The sequence below is a fragment of the Anabas testudineus genome, chromosome 8 (assembly GCF_900324465.2).
Source record: "Anabas testudineus chromosome 8, fAnaTes1.2, whole genome shotgun sequence".
NCBI lineage: Eukaryota > Metazoa > Chordata > Actinopteri > Anabantiformes > Anabantidae > Anabas > Anabas testudineus.
In genome coordinates this window covers 12,266,648-12,286,838 of record NC_046617.1, presented here as the reverse complement: position 1 = coordinate 12,286,838, position 20,191 = coordinate 12,266,648, and the positions used below count along the sequence as shown (strand labels likewise).

General features: G+C 41.8%; 1 protein-coding gene across 1 annotated transcript in view; it reads left to right on the top strand.

The window, feature by feature from the left end:
• Positions 1 to 20,191, top strand: part of sdk2a (sidekick cell adhesion molecule 2a) — a 77,867-nt gene that overhangs the window by 42,108 nt on the left and 15,568 nt on the right. Inside the window, exons 2-22 of the mRNA XM_026363182.1 lie at positions 298 to 460; positions 1,935 to 2,041; positions 2,326 to 2,473; positions 4,428 to 4,561; positions 8,826 to 8,937; positions 9,376 to 9,566; positions 9,813 to 9,896; positions 10,042 to 10,236; positions 10,726 to 10,842; positions 11,110 to 11,277; positions 11,746 to 11,848; positions 12,683 to 12,859; positions 13,135 to 13,271; positions 13,897 to 14,044; positions 15,189 to 15,329; positions 15,693 to 15,874; positions 18,338 to 18,453; positions 18,730 to 18,925; positions 19,025 to 19,123; positions 19,251 to 19,442; positions 19,575 to 19,696. Coding sequence (XP_026218967.1) covers positions 298 to 460; positions 1,935 to 2,041; positions 2,326 to 2,473; positions 4,428 to 4,561; positions 8,826 to 8,937; positions 9,376 to 9,566; positions 9,813 to 9,896; positions 10,042 to 10,236; positions 10,726 to 10,842; positions 11,110 to 11,277; positions 11,746 to 11,848; positions 12,683 to 12,859; positions 13,135 to 13,271; positions 13,897 to 14,044; positions 15,189 to 15,329; positions 15,693 to 15,874; positions 18,338 to 18,453; positions 18,730 to 18,925; positions 19,025 to 19,123; positions 19,251 to 19,442; positions 19,575 to 19,696 — 3,032 coding nt within the window. The remainder of the gene's footprint in view (positions 1 to 297; positions 461 to 1,934; positions 2,042 to 2,325; positions 2,474 to 4,427; positions 4,562 to 8,825; positions 8,938 to 9,375; positions 9,567 to 9,812; positions 9,897 to 10,041; positions 10,237 to 10,725; positions 10,843 to 11,109; positions 11,278 to 11,745; positions 11,849 to 12,682; positions 12,860 to 13,134; positions 13,272 to 13,896; positions 14,045 to 15,188; positions 15,330 to 15,692; positions 15,875 to 18,337; positions 18,454 to 18,729; positions 18,926 to 19,024; positions 19,124 to 19,250; positions 19,443 to 19,574; positions 19,697 to 20,191) is intronic.

Here is a 20,191-nt window from a genome sequence, read left to right as displayed (position 1 = left end):
TAACAACTTATTCTGTTCTTTTTGGCAGGCTTTTTTGTTGACCTTCAAGTTCCCAATCAGAGCAGAAGAAAAATGGAAATAGCTTGTTCTGAGTCCTCATTTCCTGTGAATTGCTGGAATTGTGTTGTGTGTCTGCTCACAGGGGTTACTGAATCACTGAATCACTGCCTTTTCTGTACCGACTGCCCCCCCTCTCAATGCTTCCCTCTCCTTCTTTTTCTTTATTTCCTTATGTTTTCCTCTGTCTTTTTATATAACTCTCATTTTATCCCTTTTATTTGTGCTTCCTCTCTGCAGTAGATGATGTCCCACCTTATTTTAAGATGGACCCTCCTCAAACCCAGGTCCACCTGGAGGGAAATCGCCTAGTCCTAACCTGCATGGCTGAGGGCAGCTGGCCCCTGGAATTCAAATGGATCTACAATGGGAGTGAAATCACTCGTTTCTCCTTGGAATACAGGTAACCTTGCCTACCAAAACTGATTCTATTATCTTTTTGTAAAATTCATCACCTATAATTAGCTTACGACATTGGGACATTTTAGCAGCATTTAATCGTAACTGATAGCTCAATTGCTCATTTTTATTCATATTCCACACTCATTTCTATGGATTTATTCAGTACTGATTCAGCTACATGTCTCCTTTGCGACGTAACATCTTGTGTTCAGGGGATTGTCAAATTTATTCTGACTTGTATCGCACACTGTATTCAACCTTTAGAGATGTTGTGAGCAGATAACTCTTCTTTTCTCTCTTGTTGTTCACTGAAATACATCATTGCTGCAACAAAATCACACAATGCATATTTTCATCAGATTGCACAGTGTGGGTGGGTTACTTTGCTCTGTCAGCACTGGGATGCAGTTTCACTGACCGTGGAGTTCTTCTGGACACTTTTTTATTACATACTTCAACTACTAAGCACACTGCTGAAAACAGAGCGTGGCAAGAGAAAGCTTTAGCCCGTGCTAACAAGTGTTAACAATGCCTCTGTGTGGTGTGTCTATGCACATATGCATTGATGCACTGTGCACATTTGTAGATATCCTGTATGCATGAACCAGTATGTTCACAGGCCGCAATCACAGTGAAAGTCAGTTTCCATCCAATTCTAGTCCTGTTTTCTGGATTCTCTACTCACTGTCTGACTAGACCCTTAGACATGGACCGACATTCTCAGGTGGCATTGTCTGATTGTTATCACTAGCACACACCTCCTCTTCCCTGTCTCTTTCCCCCCCTTCTCTCTCTCTCTCACATCCTCTCATCCTCCCTCTCCCCCATCGTCTTCCCTTTCTTTCCCTGTCTTTCCTCAGCATTTGACTGTGCTCTCACGTGGCTTAGTCTCTGGGTCTGCCTTACAGGCCAGCCCTCTGCTTGTTATTCTTCACCAGTCCTGATCAAAGAGAAGAACTGGAATCCATTTAATCAGACCCCCCACCTCCCCCTACCTCGAATTGCAGTGCAGGGGGAACATGGCAGGGGTGGACTACACACTCCTAAGTGGCTGTAGCAAACCAATTAAAAAGGGACTCAGCTCTGGGGTTATCTAGCTAGCATTTCACACACACCATTTAACATAAATGCACATCACGGGGGGAGAAGGAGCTATGGCGGTCCAGGGAAGGATAACAATGGGATTTTGTCAGTCCTGCTACTCAGGAACTCAACAGCCACGTGCCTTCAAATGACATTCTTCTTACTTTACTTTGCTATGCACTGTCCACCAGACTCCTCTGTTATTCCTAATTTAGAATCTTTATGTCTCACAGCTAAATGAAATGCCATTTGAGCTGTGTTTCAGGTGCACGTTGAAACATCTCGATTAATTTAGCATCTTGAGTGTGGGGGATAAAAGTGCCAAGATGACAAATGTCGCTGTCTGTCATGATGATGATGACTAATGGCACTTTATGTTGTGTGCTCATTAGGTACCTGATCCCTTCACTGGACCGATCACACGCTGGCCACTACCGCTGCATTGTGAGAAACCGAGTGGGTGCTATAATGCAGTGCAGTACTGAAGTTCAGGTTGCCTGTAAGTGCTGGTTTCCTTCTATAAGCTCCGAGATTTGACAGAGTATGGGAACAGTACTATTTTTATGAAAGGTCTGTCATGCACAGTATGTGGATGAGTCACTATGAGTAAAGGACTGTAGCTTCTGAAAAAGGTACATTACGTGATAATAGTGACAATTCTTCTGTATATTCTCTTCGTTACTGACATGCATTTAGAACATTCTTCTCTAACAATATTTTGTTTTCATTTTTACGTTTCTTTGTCGCGTCTTCTTACACTCTCTAATCCTTTCTACCTGTTAGACATGGGTGGTTTTGTGGAGGGTGAAAGGTCTCAAACTGTATCCCAGGGTGAGGGTGCGCTCATCCATGCACCTCGAATACACAGCTTCCCCAGGCCACAGATCACATGGTTCAGAGATGGGCGTAAGATTCCCTCCAGCAGCCGAATGTAAGTCTACTTTCGCCTCAGCTTGATTTGAGCAGAGTGACTTGTGTGTGTGTTTCTGTGCAGCTGTGCTCAGATATATGAGTTGTTGCTGAATGCAGAGATGCTGAAGCAGAATATCTTTCACTTCAGAGAATTCTATTCAAGTTCAATACAAAACATAGAATTTCTCCAATGCCCCCCACACACCATGTGTGAAGTTGTGCAGAATAGTTGATGAACGAGTGTTGGCGCAAGCCTTGTGTTCATCATTGAATCATCTCTCAGTGATAAAGCAGGTTATTATATCTCTCCTATTGACTTTGCAGGCAAAATGATTGAAGGGTAGAGAAAGAGCAGCCAGCAGGGGAACCAATTAGACAAAATTGGACAAAAGGCCTCAATTGATGATACGTTTGACTGACAGAGCTCCCCTTGGGTGGATCTGTGTAAGGGAGGTTGTGTGTATGCATATGTGTATGTAGTAAAAATCAATGAGACAGTATGTGCTCAGTGGGAATTCTGAGGGTGACTGTATATGAGTATGGGCTGTGCTCTCACTGTGGCTGCATGTGTGGTTGTTTTGTTCTAATCTGTTCAGATGCAATTTTCCTGAAGAGTCACTGAAGGTAATCACCTGAGATTAATTTTGCCATCCAGACAAATAGAGGTAGGCAGTATACAACTCCTCAGAAACCACCTCCTCATCTATTATTCAGCAGTCAGCTCTACCGTGTCATACTGTAGGTGACATGAAGACTTTTTCTCCTGAATCGAGGCTCTTGCTTGACGAGCAGATTGATGTGTGTGTCCTGTGCCCGAAAGGTTCAAAAAAACACAGTATAAGCACAGAGGGAGATTGCAGGAAAAATCTCTGCCCATTCTATGAATGTTTGACCAGTTCCAGAGCTGTTTACTATGCAGCTGAATCTTATCAGAAGTGTTGAAGCTTTGCTCTGTGACAATGAGAGGCACTGACAGGACACTCTACATTTGCTGCTTGTTTGCTCGCTTTGTGTCAGCCCACATTGATATTCACAGGCATGTGTGTATTGTTGTTTTGTGTGTTTCTGTAAGAGTACGTCGCGAGAGCCACAGCTCCTAATTGTCCAGGAGTGTGTCTGTTTATCCTGCACCAATGAGCCAGATGCTGGCAGATACGAATAGCCTAATCTGGCAGGGTGCTTAGCGTCAGTTCTCATTTAATGGGCCTTTCTCAAACGTTTGAGACCATCAGGCTACATTCAGCGAATCCTGAGGCTACTGGGCCACTGCAGCCACATGTTTTTAAACGATCACTTGGAATATTTCAAGCCAATTGCTAGTAGATCAATGTAATTTTACAATAACTCTATTCGGTTGCACTGAGCTGTTGTTGGACCAATTAACTTGTCTGAATATAATGAGACTTTTTTAAATACATGGTCAACTGAGCAACTGCTTCCATGAACAAAACTGTCATACAGTATCTCACAAGACCGGCCTAGCTTATCATAAGCCCTTGGGTTTTTACACTACTTAAAATTAAACTGAATTTTATATTGCTATCCAGGTAGTGTAGGGACAGTCAGCATACAACAGTGTGTTGCAATAGAGAAATAACACAATAGAGATCACGTGTGATGTCTTTAAGACACTGTACCTTAGATGGAAGTGCTCATAAAAAGTTTCCTGTGGCACTTTTCAGCCATAATTTATAAGTATGCGTGTGTTTTCGTGTTAGTTTATCTTCATGATTTATTGACTGTGAGAAACAGCGACTCACTGATTTAATGATACAAGTGTGTCTGTGTGCTTGGTAATGTGTGAATGGTCGAGTATGTGTTCTGGACAACTTTGGGAAAGCACACCAGTTGTCTGGGGATGTCTGTTAAATTGGGATTTAATTCAAACACTGTACATAAAGTTGTGTCTTGAGAATGGAATGCGGTGTTGGTAAAAGTAAAATAAATCGGTGTGTGCTTGAATATTTACTCAGTGCCATCACCCTGGACAACACGCTGGTCATCTTGTCCACTGTGGCTCCTGATGCAGGACGTTACTATGCCCAGGCAGTCAATGACAAGAATGGGGAGAACAAAACCAGTCAGCCCATCACACTGACAGTGGAGAGTAAGTACGAATGAAAGCAAGCAAACACACACGCACACACACAGGTGCACACAATTTGATGCAGCAGTGTTCGTGTCCTACTCAGCAAAAGACACAGCTCACCAACAGATTGTGTCTGAGTGTCATCGGCAGACTGCACTAACAAGTTGCTGCAGGTGAAAATGTATTGTTTTTTTTAAAGAAAAGTTTTATTACTCAAAGTCTTTTACTGCCTGTAAAGACAATAGACACAGAGAGCGCCCTCTAGTGACCATTCTTTCTACTGTTTCTCTCTCTGTCCAACACACCTAATCATACATTTACCTATCTATAGATTTAGTGAACAGGTAATGATTAAATACACAGTCAACAAACACAAAAACACACATCAACATTAGAAGGCTGGTCTCACTTATAAACAGAACATGCTCACAGCTTCAAATGAAGTGTAGCGTTATTCATACAAACATGGTTACATGTCAGATTATTGTGTATAGTGTTTAGCTGAAACTGATGCTTCTTGATCCTCCTACCTACTGTCACCTTCTTTCATTTTAACTGAGTCACACAAATACAGTGCACCCAGAAAGTGTTCACATACCCCATAAGACAATGTGAGGGGATTTTGTTTAAAATCTTTTAAATGTGTTAAAAATAAAACATGAAAAAATCCCATGTACATAAGCATTTACACCCTTTGCCTTGATACTTATTGAGCTCTGGTGCATCCTGTTTCCACGGATCATCATTCAGATGTTTCAGCTGTCAGGTGAGCACAGTGGCCTCCATCATCTGTAAATCCACCAGGAGTCATCCTAGAGCAGGCCGCCCAACAAAACTCAGTAATCGAGAGAGAAGGGTCTTAGTCAGGGAGGTGACCAAGAACCCGAGGAGCGCCAGCGTTTCTCTGTGGAGAGGAGAACCTTCCAGAAGAAAAACCATCTCTGCAGCACTTCACCAATCAGGCCTGTGTGGTAGAGTGGCCAGATGGAACCCACTCCTCAGTAAAAGACACATGAAAGCCAGCCTGCATTTACCAAAAGGCATCTGAAGGACTCTCAGACCCTGAGAAACAAGATTCTCTGGTCTGATGAAACAAAGATTGAACTCTTTGGCCTGAATACCAAGCGTCATGTCTGGATGAAATCCTTAATGAGAACCTGTTCCAGAGCACTCTGGACCTCAGACTGGGGTGAGAGTTTATCTTTTAAGAGGACAACAACTCTAAGCACATGGCCAATATAACAAAGGAGTGGCTACAGCTCTGTGAATGTCCTTGAGTGGCTGAGCCAGAGCAAAGACGATTGAACATCTCTGGACAGATCTGAAAATGGCTGTGCACCAACCTCTCGGACCCTGGGAGGTACTACAAAGTCGAATGGGAGAAACTGTCCAAAAATACCTGTGCCAGGCTTGTAGCATCATACTTAAGAAGACTTGAGGCTGTAATTGGTGCTAAAGGTGCTTTAACAAAGTTATGAGCAAAGGCTGTGAATACTAATGTACATGATTTCTTTTAACACATATGCAAACAACAAACAAATGTCTTTATGGGATACTTTTTGTAGAAGTTTGAGGAAAATAATGAATCGAATCCATTTTGGAATAAGTATAAGGTTGTAACATAAAGTTAACATCTGGATATACTGTGTGTACAACCTACTGTTACTTATTTAATCCAAACAAAAGCAAAAGAAAAAGTCTTTCTCTATTTACTACAAGCAGCTAACTAGGGAAACCACAAAATGTATTTTCCAGCTAACTGGCTCTGAAGATAATGTTTATGATAACATTTTATACCACACACTGTTTAATATACCTCTTAATAAAAGATACCACAGGGTTTTTTTTTGAAAGTTTTGTGTTTTTAATCTAATTGGCTTTCGACTGTCGTATGAGGATTTTACCCTGTTCGTTGTAGAGCTGCACATTTTTAATATTGACTTTCTGCTCGCTACAGCATCTGCTCATCATATTGTTAATACCGTGTTTGTAAATCAGTGCTCAATATGCATGACACAGCAATCTGCTGGGATAGATAGATATCACTGAATCTGACCTTGCACATCACACAACTGCATTTTGCATCTGAGTCAATAAGATTTTTACAGCTGTATTTGTTCATACTAGCAATTTTGTTGGAGAAAAAAAAGATGCCGTTGAGGGAGTGTTATTCTAAAAGAATCATACAAATGAGGCAGAGCTGAGTGTAGAGGAAAAAAGCAAACTGACTTTGGGTAAAACTCCAAGTGGGCAGACATTTAACTTTTCATTTTATTCTTTAGAGTGGGAAATACACTGGGTTTAAGCTGGGTTTACAATTGCCTTTGGACAGAGACAAATGTCAACAGCATGGCGACATAAGTAGAGAGAATTTGCTATGCAGGTCACCACGTTGTTTTCTTTTCCCATTTAATTAGAAGATTACACACTTGAGGTATTCTCAACACTGAGAGTTTATGAACTGCAATACATTAATTAGTGTCTGCCAAGGAGCCAATCATGTCCTCTGGAAAATAAAATGAGGTCTTTGACGAGTAAAATGGATTCAGTCTTGTTTTGTCAGTGGCAAACAACATTTACAGCCAGAATTTCACTTTATTTAACAAACCTGTTGGATTATTTACACAGATATCTAAAGTATTTAAAAAAAAACCTACCACACAATCTCACCTGTTAGTTTGTGAAAAGAAATAGTTTTAGATATATAAATAATAATTAAGTAAATAGATCTCCAAATTAGTGTATTTTATTAACTCTAGCCTTTTTTTTTCACTTTCTTTAGGCTAATTGCCTCTTTTTCTACTGACAGCAGTCTTTTATTATCACTATGCTAATGTCAGTAATACCATCAAGATTATGTTTGTACCACTGTAATGACAAAAATCTTTGAAATAGCATTTTGCTGGCCTTGTCTTCCTGACTGTTCACTTCACACGTTTCCATTTTTTGTCTACCAGATACGATGACAATGAGGGGTCAGGATCCAGCACTTGCACTGTTCTAAACACTCTGTGCTGTCATAAGGAATTATCTTTTCAGTATGTGTTAGGTGCACTTTGACACCCAGTGTTTTAATTTTGAAATGCTTAATGCATTCTTTAGATGTGCCAGCAAAATGTCAACAGCGACAGCTAAATTTTGTTTTGTTCTTTCTTTCCTTATTTGCTATTTCTGCTTGAAGCTGGACAATAAAGTCAATTGTGTATGGATTAGCTGAAACCACTACACACTGCTTTAATACACAGTTATCATCGTACTGTCTCCTATCTGATTTATCAAAACATAGACAGATGGGAACATTTGTATTCAAGGCCAAAACAAATATAACAAAATGTATACTTTAGTCTCTTTTAGAGTATTAGTTAAACAAGAATTTCAGCTTTTGAAACCTAACAAGAACCAAATTTCACATAGTAACTTGGTAAAAGGTGTTATTCAATGCATTTATTGGACTGCATTTATAAAAGTGTCATGCAACTTAAATAACGACTTTAAACTCTACAACTGAAGAGCTGGAGTCTTGAATAAAGCAGTCAAATGGAGAGTAGAACCAAAAGCAGTAAAGCCATGAGTAGGGCTGCTGTATATATTCAGGTAGTGTTTGCAGAGGAAGCTTTGCCCTTAGATTCTGCAAAAGAAAAAGGCCTTGAAAAGCTGTGTTTTGAAATTAGGTGGCGCAAAATAAAAATAATGTAAAAAAAAAAAAAAAAAACTTGATTAGGAGCAAATTAAACTGAAAAACAAATCACAAATGCACATGGACGTACTGTACATAGACACCCACAAATAAATACACATGCACATAGCACACTGTAAACGTGCAATCACTCAAACACATACAAGTGCACAGGCCCGTATGCGGGCTCCAGGGAGGTGGGGGAAAATGAGATCAGATTCAGAGAGAGATCACTGATTGAGGGCAGTGAATCGATGGTTGGCTGGAGGCTCTGTGAAGCCCGTGAGTGATGGTGCTGCATTTAATCGCCTTTTGTGTTTGTCTCAATTATGCTACATAATGGCTTCTAACACCTGGGCTAACACCATGCTCAGGAAATGCTGTGTGCACTAGAAAAGGATCTAAAGTAAAGACAGGGTTGTTAATAGTTGGGTGATAGCATGCTGGCTACCTGGTGGTGATGGTGACAGATTGTCAGTCTTCATGTTAAGATCTAGTCACGCTCGGTTGGTCGTATCAGACAGATACACAGGCTTAATCTGGGGTCGGCACATAGTTTTAGACTTTGCTTCTCTTCACCTCTTGCTGTTCTTCTGTGTGTGATAGATGTGGGAGGACCCGCAGACCCCATCGCACCTTCTATCATCATCCCCCCTAGGAACACAAGTGTAACAGTGGGGAGAAACGAAGCCGTCATGGAGTGTGTCGCCAATGCGAGGTACATTTTCGCACAGCCGCTCTCGGATGCTGAGAGCGAGAGACGCAAATGCAAACATATGCAAATCCGGACATGAGCGCATTACCAAAACCCCTCCACCTTCTTTCACCTCCACATCTGATATTTTCTGATTTAAATGAATCTTGAAATCTTTTGTTTGAACATAATAGAAAAATGTTTTGTTCATCTCTCATTTTGTACCTCTCCTCCATTTTTCCCTTTGATTCAAGGCTTCACTCTGTTCTCCCTATCTTGCGCAATCCCAGTCCTGAATTCTGACTATTATCTCCAATTCAAAGACTTAATCAGGATGACAGATGTATCCCGTCGCTCCCTCAGTGCTCCGTAACCTTGAAACAGAATATGAATCTGTATTAAACACCATGCTCTCTAAAACTCTTTCTCTCTTTTTCTCCTTTTCATCTTTTTCTCCTCCAGACCACTCGTCAAATTGAGTATTACTTGGAGGAAAGACGGAGTAGTGGTTAATACAGGGATCCGGGATTTTGGCCGTAGGTTGGTGATCAGTTTGCCTGCGGTCAGTGACAGTGGCTACTATGAGTGTGAGGCATCACTCCGCAGCAGCAGTATCCCTTCAGTAACTGCTGGGGCCTTCCTGCATGTTCTTGGTAAATAACCCATGGCTTTCAATTTAACCTTACAAAGTGTAATTTAGCCTAAATTATCCAAATATTGCATCAGCATGCTAACACCCATGTTGGGAGGCATTTAGTTGCCCTTTTATATGACAGTTACTGAGTTAATGTTAGGGTGTTGCAAACACTCTTTAACCAGAGACAGAGTTGAGATAAAGAGCGCAGAGTTGTTTTCAAAGGCCTTAATAGCGTGTTGTGCTTTTCTTTTGTCCGAAACAGAGTATCCTCTGTTTGTCAAAGAGCCACCAAGTCACATAAGTGCAGAGATGGAGAAGGTGGTGGACATCCCCTGTCAGGCACGAGGTTGGTTCTGTTTGTTTTCTCTGTGCTGCTGGATGTGTGAAAGAGCAAGAAAGCATGAAAAAAAAATAATAATAAAAGGAACAAAAGGGTCACGGCGACAAAAGAAAATAAAAATAAAACGAAAAATCCTCTCATCCCTCTGCAGGCACACCACAGCCAGACATAGTGTGGTATAAAGATGCAGTGCCCATCAGCCCGGTGAAGATCCCCAGGTACAGGGTGTTGGTAGGAGGCAGTCTACAGATCAACGGTCTCCTGCCAGACGACACTGGGATGTTTCAGTGCTTTGCCCGCAATCTTGGTGGAGAGATCCAGACAAACACCTACCTAGCTGTTACTAGTATGTCCCCTTGAAAAATTTCAAAGCTATCTGCACGTCTGCTGCTTAATTCTGCTCATCTCCCCTTCTCTGTTCCCACCCTTTTTTTTTTTATTCTTAAATCCCCTCTACTGTTCTCATTTCTAATCCTCTTTTCTCCCTGCCTCTGTCTTGCCTCCTACACTCATCTATCTATATATCTCTTCACATTGACAGATTTGTCACCTTGGATGCTCGGGCAATTATTGGCTATTTTTGAATCAGAGATTTCGCGAGAGAAGCCAGGGAGAGGGAGACGCCTTGTCACATTCTCAGAGCTGTCCTTGAGAATAAGATCTGACAGCCGCTCGTTTTGTCAAGTCTATTAAGCTCCCAGTTGTTGCCTGCTTTGTTAGGGTGAAAGATGTTTATGTTTCTCATTATCACCTTTGTCTTACCTGGTTTTGTTTGTGTGTTTGTGTGTGTGTTTGTGTGTGTGCGTGTGTGGCTGGCTAACTCCTCCACTCTCAGGTATCGCTCCTAACATCACCGCCGGCCCTTCTGACAGTGCTGTGATTGACGGCATGTCAGTCATTCTGCATTGTGAGACCTCAGGAGCCCCAAGGCCAGCCATCACTTGGCAGAAAGGTGCGTGGGCTAACAGCATGAGGTTCTGAGTGGGGTTCATTATGCCGCATTTGGACTTGTCAAAGCTAGACAAGAGCTATGGAAAGGATTTAGAATATGCATTTTTCCCAAACAAGCTTCACTTATTTATTTCTGCTGCACAGTTTCCCCTCCTGTTTGTTTTCCCTGACATTTCTCCAATGCCCTTATCTCTATTTTTTTCTTTCCTCCACTCTTTTCCCCTGTCCTGCATCCAATCCCATCAATCACTTCTACCCTTTCTTGTAGGTGAACGTGTGTTGGCCAGTGGCTCGGTCCAGCTGCCCAGGTTCACTCTACTGGAGTCAGGCAGCTTGCTAATCAGTCCCTCCCATCTGTCTGATGCTGGTACCTACACCTGCATGGCCAGTAACTCTAGAGGCATTGATGAAGCTTCAGCTGATTTGGTGGTCTGGGGTAAGGGTTAAAAAGAAATGAATACCCTGCACGTCATTCATATTAATTGCATCATCTGAACTCTATGTCTCAACTCTAACTCAAACTCTGTTTTTTACATCATTCACTATGTGCAAAGAAAACACTTCAATATATGAGGCCAGGCTAAACCTTTAGAAAAACATTGTTCCATTTTAAATCTATGGTTCTTCACTTGTTGATGCAAGTACCTTGTTCCTGGAGGTCACTGTTTAGATATTCTGACTATATAGTCTAATGACTCACAGATTTTCTGTGCATAAATTTTCATTATCAGTCCTTGAAAGTCTTGCAAAATACTCCACCCATCGGCTATACTGCATGATTCACCATGTTTCAGAAAAGACATTGAGTGAAAGCTGATACCAAGTCCAGTTTCTGAATAACTACTTCTGTCTGTGTGTGTGTGTGTGTGTGTGTGTGTGTGTGTGTGTGTGTGTGTATTTGCAGCACGCACTCGGATCACTAAGCCACCACAAGACCAGAGTGTTATTAAAGGGACCAAGGCTGTTATGACCTGTGGGGTGACCCATGATCCCAGTGTAACTGTAAGGTAATGATGACATACACTTGTAATAGCTGTTGGGATTTGTCAAGACTTTTTTAATCACATGAAATAGAAATCAATGTCAGACATCACTTTTTTTTAAATTATTGCTTGATGAAGCGGCAGTATAGAAAACTAGCATGGGTATCGGTGTTGTGCCTGATTAGTTTCTGAAATCTTCATGAGATTTTACAGTGTTTATCCAGCCTTATATGACCTCCTACAAGAAGAAATTCCCAGAGTCAGATTGAGGAATTAGCCCATTGCTTTTCCTCACTCTTCTGACAGTCTTGAACATGATAGAGTGTGTGCACACGCATCTGTCTCAGAGCCAGTGAAATTATGTCTATGGAGCCCAGTGATTAGAGTGCCTGTCACCTGTGGGCCCACAGCATTGATCAGATCGTGGGGTAAACAGATGAATATGTAAACAGAGTAATAACTTCAGACAGCGCCTTTAATTAAACGCAACACAGAGGAGATTAGCTGGAGAGCCCAAACAGTCGCAGTTAATCACAGGAGTCCCCAGTGTGCGCATGCATATGTGCACATGTATGTGGGGATGGTTCGCCGTAAGTGCGGCTGGGTACGTGACAGGAGAGGAATGCACAGAGCAGAGGATCAGCACAGTGCGCGTGATGAGAAAGATGGTTTTCAGATTCAAATCACTCCAGATCGCACAAAGCTTTACAGTGGTGTCAGTGCCTTCTGTGTTTTGCTGCTAGCTGGCCCAAGCCAACAGATTTACTGTCACAACACTTCCAGATACAGAATATTAATGTGTGGGTGTACGCAATATATGTGTGTACTAAACTTCCAAATACACATCTATACCTTCAGATATGTATGGGAGAAGAGTGGCTCAGTGATTGATGTGAACACGTCACCCCGCCTGCGGCTGGATCCTGACGGGACCCTGCACATCTCCCAGACATGGTCGGGCGACATTGGAACATACACCTGCAGGGTGACCTCAGTGGGTGGCAATGACTCCCGCAGTGCCCACCTCAGAGTCAGGTCTGCATATTTGCCTCATGTCTCCCCTGTTTTATCTTGCTGTCTGTATGTTTTATCATATTTACACCTGACTGGGACATAATGGATGGATGTTTTCTACACTCCCATAGTTTATCACTTCTCTCTGTGTAATACATCAAGCCCCTGTAATATTTATAATGCAAGCGTCTCGGTTTGGCAGTTTAATTCTGTTATTTGCTGCCTCTGTTGTCTGATTCTGTTTCTCTTTATCACTTTTGTCCATCTCTCTCACACTCACACATACACACATACAGGCAACTGCCCCATGCGCCAGAAAACCCAGTAGCAGTTCTGAGTATCACAGAGAAGAGGGCCATCAACTTGACATGGGCCCAGGCTTTTGATGGCAACAGCCCCCTCATCCGATACATCTTGGAAGTCTCAGAAAACAGTAAGTGGTCTAGAAGTTTCTCCCATCACCATTAGGAGTGTTTTAAAAGCAATGGTGCCACTTTTCACTGCCTGGATTCCTTCATTTACTGTGTCGTCAAAATTGGCAGTTGCATGGTCGTTTACCTTCTATGGTCACTAAAACCGAATTGACTCTTTGTGCTTTTTTGTGAATGAACAAGGCAATCAAACCAGTGTCCAATGCTCATATCTTCCTTTTGCTTAATAAAATCCAAGAAGCGCGAATGCTTTCACCCATGCAGAGTAAATCGTTCGACCATTTCTCTCACAAGCACAGGCTAACTGAGAAGATGGCAACTCATTAAGAGGAAAATGAATCTAAGGATGCAGATGGGATCTGTGTTTTTTGGATAATTGAATTTCAATCTGATATTTAGAGGGAGTGTATACAAAATAAATTACTTGTTTTGTATCAGAAGCTGCAATATTAATACTGAAAATGAAACAATGGTGTGCGATAATAGTCAGGAATAATGTCGAATTTAAATTTGTTTGCAAGTGCTGAAGAGGTTTTTCTCAAGAATGCTAATGCTCTCACAAGGTCATTTACTATTCACTTGTTATTGCCTACAGCTCTGTCTATGTGTTCATCTTCTCCATCTCAGATGCCCCTTGGACAGTGCTGCTGGCCAACATTGAGCCAGAGTCCACCGGGGTTACTGTTGGTGGCCTCATCCCAGCGCGCTCCTACCAGTTCCGCTTGTGCGCCGTCAATGACGTGGGTAGGGGCCAGTTCAGCAAAGAGACTGACCGGTGGGTACTCCTGTTCCACATCTACTGAATATTAACAATGTTGCTGTGTAACTCAATGTGTACACAGCGTGTGAGAACAGAGTTGCTCTTCGTGGGCTTTCACAGCTCTGGAACAACTCGTTCTTCCCCCTTGTTTTGGCAGTTCAATAGAAAAATCCTGTGAATATTTCCAATAAGTCCTCTTTTTGGAGTTCATGCCTGTGGGTGTAAGAGATGAGCCGGCTTCAGGATGGGCCATTTCAAGATAAAACTGTGAATGAGCTGAAATTGTGCTTTGTGAAGACTTGATGGGTGCACTGACCTAGCTTCATTTCTCTCCCTCCTATTAACTCTCTTTGCCGTACGTCATGAGTAAAATACAGAGCGGCTTGCAAGAGGCAGAGCTTTACACAGACTCAAATCTCAAGTGAATTCTCTTGACTAGCCAGACAAAATCATCATAATCACACAGGCACAACCCACACACACTGATACACACACACTCTTAGCCCGTCACAATTCACACAGTACTATTTGACCTTGTCCACATCAACACACCTAATTTGCTGCTTTCATACCTGCAGCAATGAACTCCCTCAAAGTGAAAGCCATCACTACCCATCATGCACCTTTTGCACCTCACACTCATTCACAGAGTTGAATTCCTGTGTGAATGTGCCCAGACAAGAGTGCACCGCAGGAGGGTGACTGAGCATCCGTGTGAGTGCAGGGCTTTTCTGAGGCATCTCTCCGGCACACCTCTTTGATCCTAAACACACTGCTTTATCTCCTCCAGAGCAGTGCTCCTGTGCTCTGGGAAGAAATCAAGATGTCATCTCAAATTGACTTGAGGGAAAAGTCTGCTTGAATCCCTCTTTCTTGTTCTTTTATATCATTCTCTCGCTCACACTGTCTCATCTTATGCTGCTCCATTTTCACCAAGGCCCCTTTGATCCTTGTCATGTCACAGCAAGATGTCCCTCTGCGGACAGTCATATAGAGAATGTGTTTTGGACAAAGACAAAACCCAACTCTGCCTTATGGTGATCCAAAAAAAACAGTGGGCTTTATTATGATTTGATATCTATGATGAAATAGGAAAGAAATATGCAGAAACACACAATGATTAAGGCATAGTTTCAACGTTCTTTCCTTTCTGCTGCAGAATAACTCTCCCTGAAGAGCCTCCCAGTGCCCCCCCTCAGACAGTCATCGCAAGTGGCCGTACCAATCAGTCCATCATGATCCAATGGCAGCCACCCCCGGAGAGCCATCAGAATGGTCCACTCCAGGGCTACATCATCAGGTAAGAAGACCGTGACAGCCTGCCTAATTTCTTCTCAGGGATAGGTGCCTCTCTGGGCCAGCGCTATTCAGATGTGATAATAACTGTTATGTCAGCTCCTTTTCTTCCTCTTTATTTCGCTTCATTCTCACTCACTGCGCAATAGAATAATTGGTGCCAATTAAATACCTTCCCCTCTATTCATCTGTTCTCACCTCTCTTTTGTAACCATTTTATAACTGTTCTGCATGGCTTCTCTTCCATTAGTACCCTCCCTCCCCTTTCAGAGGATCTGTGTTCTAATACATTTATATATTGTCTGTCTGTGTGGTCTCCGTCTGTCTGTCTCTTGGTCTGTCTACCAATTATTCCATCTGCTGTCAGGTACTGTCTGTCTGGGCTTCCAGTAGATTGTCAGATGAAAAATATCACCACCCCAGATCAGACCAGTCTGCTTCTGGAGGACCTCATCATCTGGACCAACTATGAGATTGAAGTGGCTGCCTATAATGGAGCAGGCAGAGGCACGTTCAGCCACAAAGTCACAGAATGGACACTGCAAGGAGGTGAGGGCAAATACCCGGGACTTACACCACATGCAGATTTTCTTTCCTTCCTACCTCCCCACCTAAGTCATGGTGGCTCCTTGGTTAATGCTAATCATGCAGCATGACACTTGACTTGACTTGACTATTCCAATACCCTGTTTTTAATGATCAAATTAAGATTTGAACAACCATCTTTTGTCCACATCATTATTTTTTTTGATTTGCACACATTGTAAGGGCAACAAACACCTTCCTTCTGTTTCAAATCTGGTGTTAGACTTAATTTTTTTAAAAAGGCACAAGCATGCAAGTGCCGGTTGCTTCGCAGCACTGCTTTTGTTTTGTTTCGGCGAGGTTTTATGCAGTTATTTCTCAGTCTCTCAGAGTTCTGCAGTGCTCTCAAATTGCTTTTGAAAAACGAATGGGTTGCAGACGTGAAATTCTATACATATTCATCAGAGCCTTAAAAATCTATACACACTTTCACTGTGGTTTTAATGTTTGCATTGATCATTTTAAATCTGTCAGATTTAGCAGACTTTTTTATTTTTAGGTGAAGAACTTGACACAAAAAAAAAAGTTCATATTGACCACCTGGAGCCGCCTGCCTGCCACTTTGAGCACAGATTTTATTGATTCTGCACATAAATTAAATACCAAGTGATGATGTGCATCAGACTTGTGACATACATTTTATTGTTGCCAGAGGAAACTGTCTTGGCTGACTTCTTTTTCCATTGTACATGTTGAGTAATATAATTAGAACACATGTTGTGAACTTTCCCTAGTGTCATACAGCTACATATTTCTGTCACGCTCACTGATTCCAACACCTCATGTTCTTTGCCTATTAAAATCCCTGTCTTTTCAAAATCTGAGGATGAAAGTAAAGTATACCGTGCCAAATCTTGGATTATTTTACGCATCAAATATTCCTCAGAACAAACCGAGGTTGAAAAAGTACGATTTTACTGTGTGATTTCACCTTTGAAAGTGCACATTAACACGCTGACTTTTTATCAGTAAATATAGCCGAAGTCGGCTATAGCTAATGTGTCAGCTTAATGAAAGGTTAATCCATGTTTTTATTAGAGGAAGATTAAGTAATGCTGTCTTTACTGACTTTCCTAAAAATTCAATTCATAGATTACAGTGAGTTTAAAATGCTGCTCCTAGACTTTAACAAACACAAGGAAGAGGATATCGCTCCTGGTTTAGATATGCTGTGCTGGCTTCCAGTTCGAATTTAAATTCCTTAAGTTGTATATAAAGCTTTGAAAGGCTTAACATAGTCACATATCTCAGAATCCCTGTCATGTTAAATCCACTCCACGAACAGAGATTCCTTATGCCAGACTTACTAAATATTCTCAGAAGGTCTCATAAGAAAATTGGGTGTGTTTCTACCTCTTATTCTGTTTCTCAACTCATACAATTATTAGAGAGGGTGAATCAGCAGAAATTTCCATTTCTCCATTAGTATACTTGTGTTGCAGTTGCTTTGAAGAAGTTGCTCATATTATTTATTTGTTTCTGTTTTCTGTTGCTTTATCTGGTCTTTTCTTGCTACTTCATCTTTAAATCCTTCTCAGTATTATTGTATATTGTTTCTTCTGCTTCATTTATAATTTGAGCACTCTGCAGGTGTGTGTGAGTGTATAAAAAGACGGCTTCATTCGGCTGGATGATTACAGATACTTCAAATGCTTCAGAAATGATGGATTCTATCAGACAGATATATTATTGTTAAAACCTTGGAAACTTCGCCGTAGTTTGTTTGTTGCCTGATCAGTCACTCACTTAATAATCAGGGGCCAAATCGGAGTCTGTTGCACAAGCAACAATGTGAGAAACAGCATGGTGGTGTTTAAATAGCAACACTGTGAAACCTTCGAAAGTATGGCAAACATCGCCATTTTATTTCCATCTCACTTCCCATGCAAAAATTAAATAATAATTTCATCATCCAAGTCACTGTCAGTGAATAACGACAGTGAACAAGGCATTCGTGTTGTTTAACTCAGCTCTCATTAATTGGATGTTTCCGTCACTCATGATGTGCATTTAAATACCTTCAAAGAGAATAGTACAGAGACATGAGGACCAATACTGGCCAATCAGCTTCATTAATGTGTGGCTCACCAACTGTTTTCCGGTGTTACATCAGAATGGCATGCTCACTTCAAACAAACCGCTGCAGGGTTCACCTGGAAGCCGCCCGAGGCAAGCACTCTCACACCTGTTTTGATTGGCGTGTTCTTACCTCCCTAAATGAGCCAAAAGTAAAAAAAAAAAATGCTTCAGCCTTATTCTCACGCTCTAAATGAAAGTGGTCTGAAAGGGCTTGTTGTAAATTTTCTGTACCTATCTCATCAATATTCCCTTTCTCTCCTCTCTCTGTCTGTGTGCCTTTACCTCCACCTCTCCTCTTCTTTCACCCTCTTTCTTGTTTTGTTTTTTTTGTTCCTTCCTCTGGATCAGTGCCCACTGTGCCACCAGGAAATGTACAAGCTGAGGCTGTCAACTCCACCACTGTGCGTTTTACCTGGAGCGCCCCAAGCCCACAGTTTATCAATGGTATCAACCAGGGATATAAGGTGAGCAACCCCTCTCTGTCAACTGGTGCTCTCTAGTGGTCAGAGGCAGAAGAGCTCACTCATCTCAGACGGTGAGCTGGTCGTAACACTGTGAGACGGATTGTACAGAAAGCATAATTGTATCTTTAAATCACAAACTTGACTTAACAGTTTTAATTTGAAAGGTCATGTTAATAAAAATTAAAAAAAGAGATACTGATGCTATAATTATGTCAGGATTTCTTGATAATGTACTGTAGACATTTAAATCATGTCCCCGTCGCATGACGTTTACAGCTGCTGGCATGGGAACCGGGTCGTGCAAATGAGGTCACTGCGGTTATGGTGCGTCCAAACTTCCAGGACAGTGTTCATGTCGGTTACATCTCCGGCCTTAAGAAGTTCACAGAATACTACATATCAGTGTTGTGCTTCACTACGCCAGGAGACGGACCCCGCAGCCCACCTCAGCGCCTACGCACACATGAGGATAGTAAGTGTCCTCATCCAGGATATTGTGAAATATTTGTAGATAATTACTAGCCAGGCTGTTGTTCTGTTTCTTTACTGCCTGTTTTTATTATCTTTATAGCCCCTGGTGCCGTGGGACACCTTAGTTTCACTGACATATTGGACACCTCACTAAAAGTGAGCTGGAAGGAGCCACAGGAGAAAAACGGCATCCTCACAGGTAACCATTAGGAGACAACTGTGTAACGTTTAACACGTCTTCTCTGCTTCACACAGCTCATGTATTTCCAAGCTGTGTTTGCTGTAAAAATTATGGAGCACTATTTATAATTTATTACGTCTTCCAGGCTATCGTATCTCCTGGGAGGAGTTCAATAGGACCAATACTCGAGTGACCCATTATTTACCCAACCTGACTCAGGAATACAAGGTGACGGGACTCACTGCCCTCACCACGTACACGATACAGGTAGCAGCCATGACATCCAAAGGCCAGGGCCAGCTCTCCGCTTCCACCATCTCTTCTGGTGTACCACCTGGTCAGTGATCATATGAGCATATTATCTGTTTGACTTAGAAATTATAACTTAACTTAATATATACTTTAATAATTTAAACAGATCTATAACAGCTGTGATGATTTGATCTTAATTTTTCTTTCCCTTCCACAGAGTTGCCTGGTCCTCCCACCAATTTAGCCATCTCCAATATCGGCCCTCGCTCTGTCACTCTGCAGTTCAAACCTGGTTATGATGGCAAGACATCTATTTCCCGTTGGCAGGTTGAAGCTCAGGTAAGATGCTTTATATACACTGGAGATCAAAATTAGAGAACAATTAAAAAAACAAACAAAAAAACACTTATCTTTTTTTAAATTACAACTACATTTTCTGAAGGTTACAACAGTCAGTAGCAGGAGGTGTACAAGCCCTTACTTTGAATGACTTCTCTCACACTGCTCTCACACTGGGTTTCTTGGACATGCCTATGTTGCCAATGATTTTCCAGAGGTTTTCTATTAGGTTTGGATCAGGACTCTGGCCTGGTCATTTCACTATTTCAGTGTTTTCACTTTCAAGCAACTGCTTTACCTGTTTGACTGTGTCCTGCATTCAAATTATTGACTGAAGGTGAATGCAGAGAAGGAACTGCATGTGGTTGAAGAAGGTTCTGATAAACATTTGCATTCACTCTGCCATGTAGAGCCCCGACTCCTGCTGCAGAAAACATTCTCCAAACCACGACACCTACTCAGCATCCACCATTACCTGACTACTTTGCAAACTTT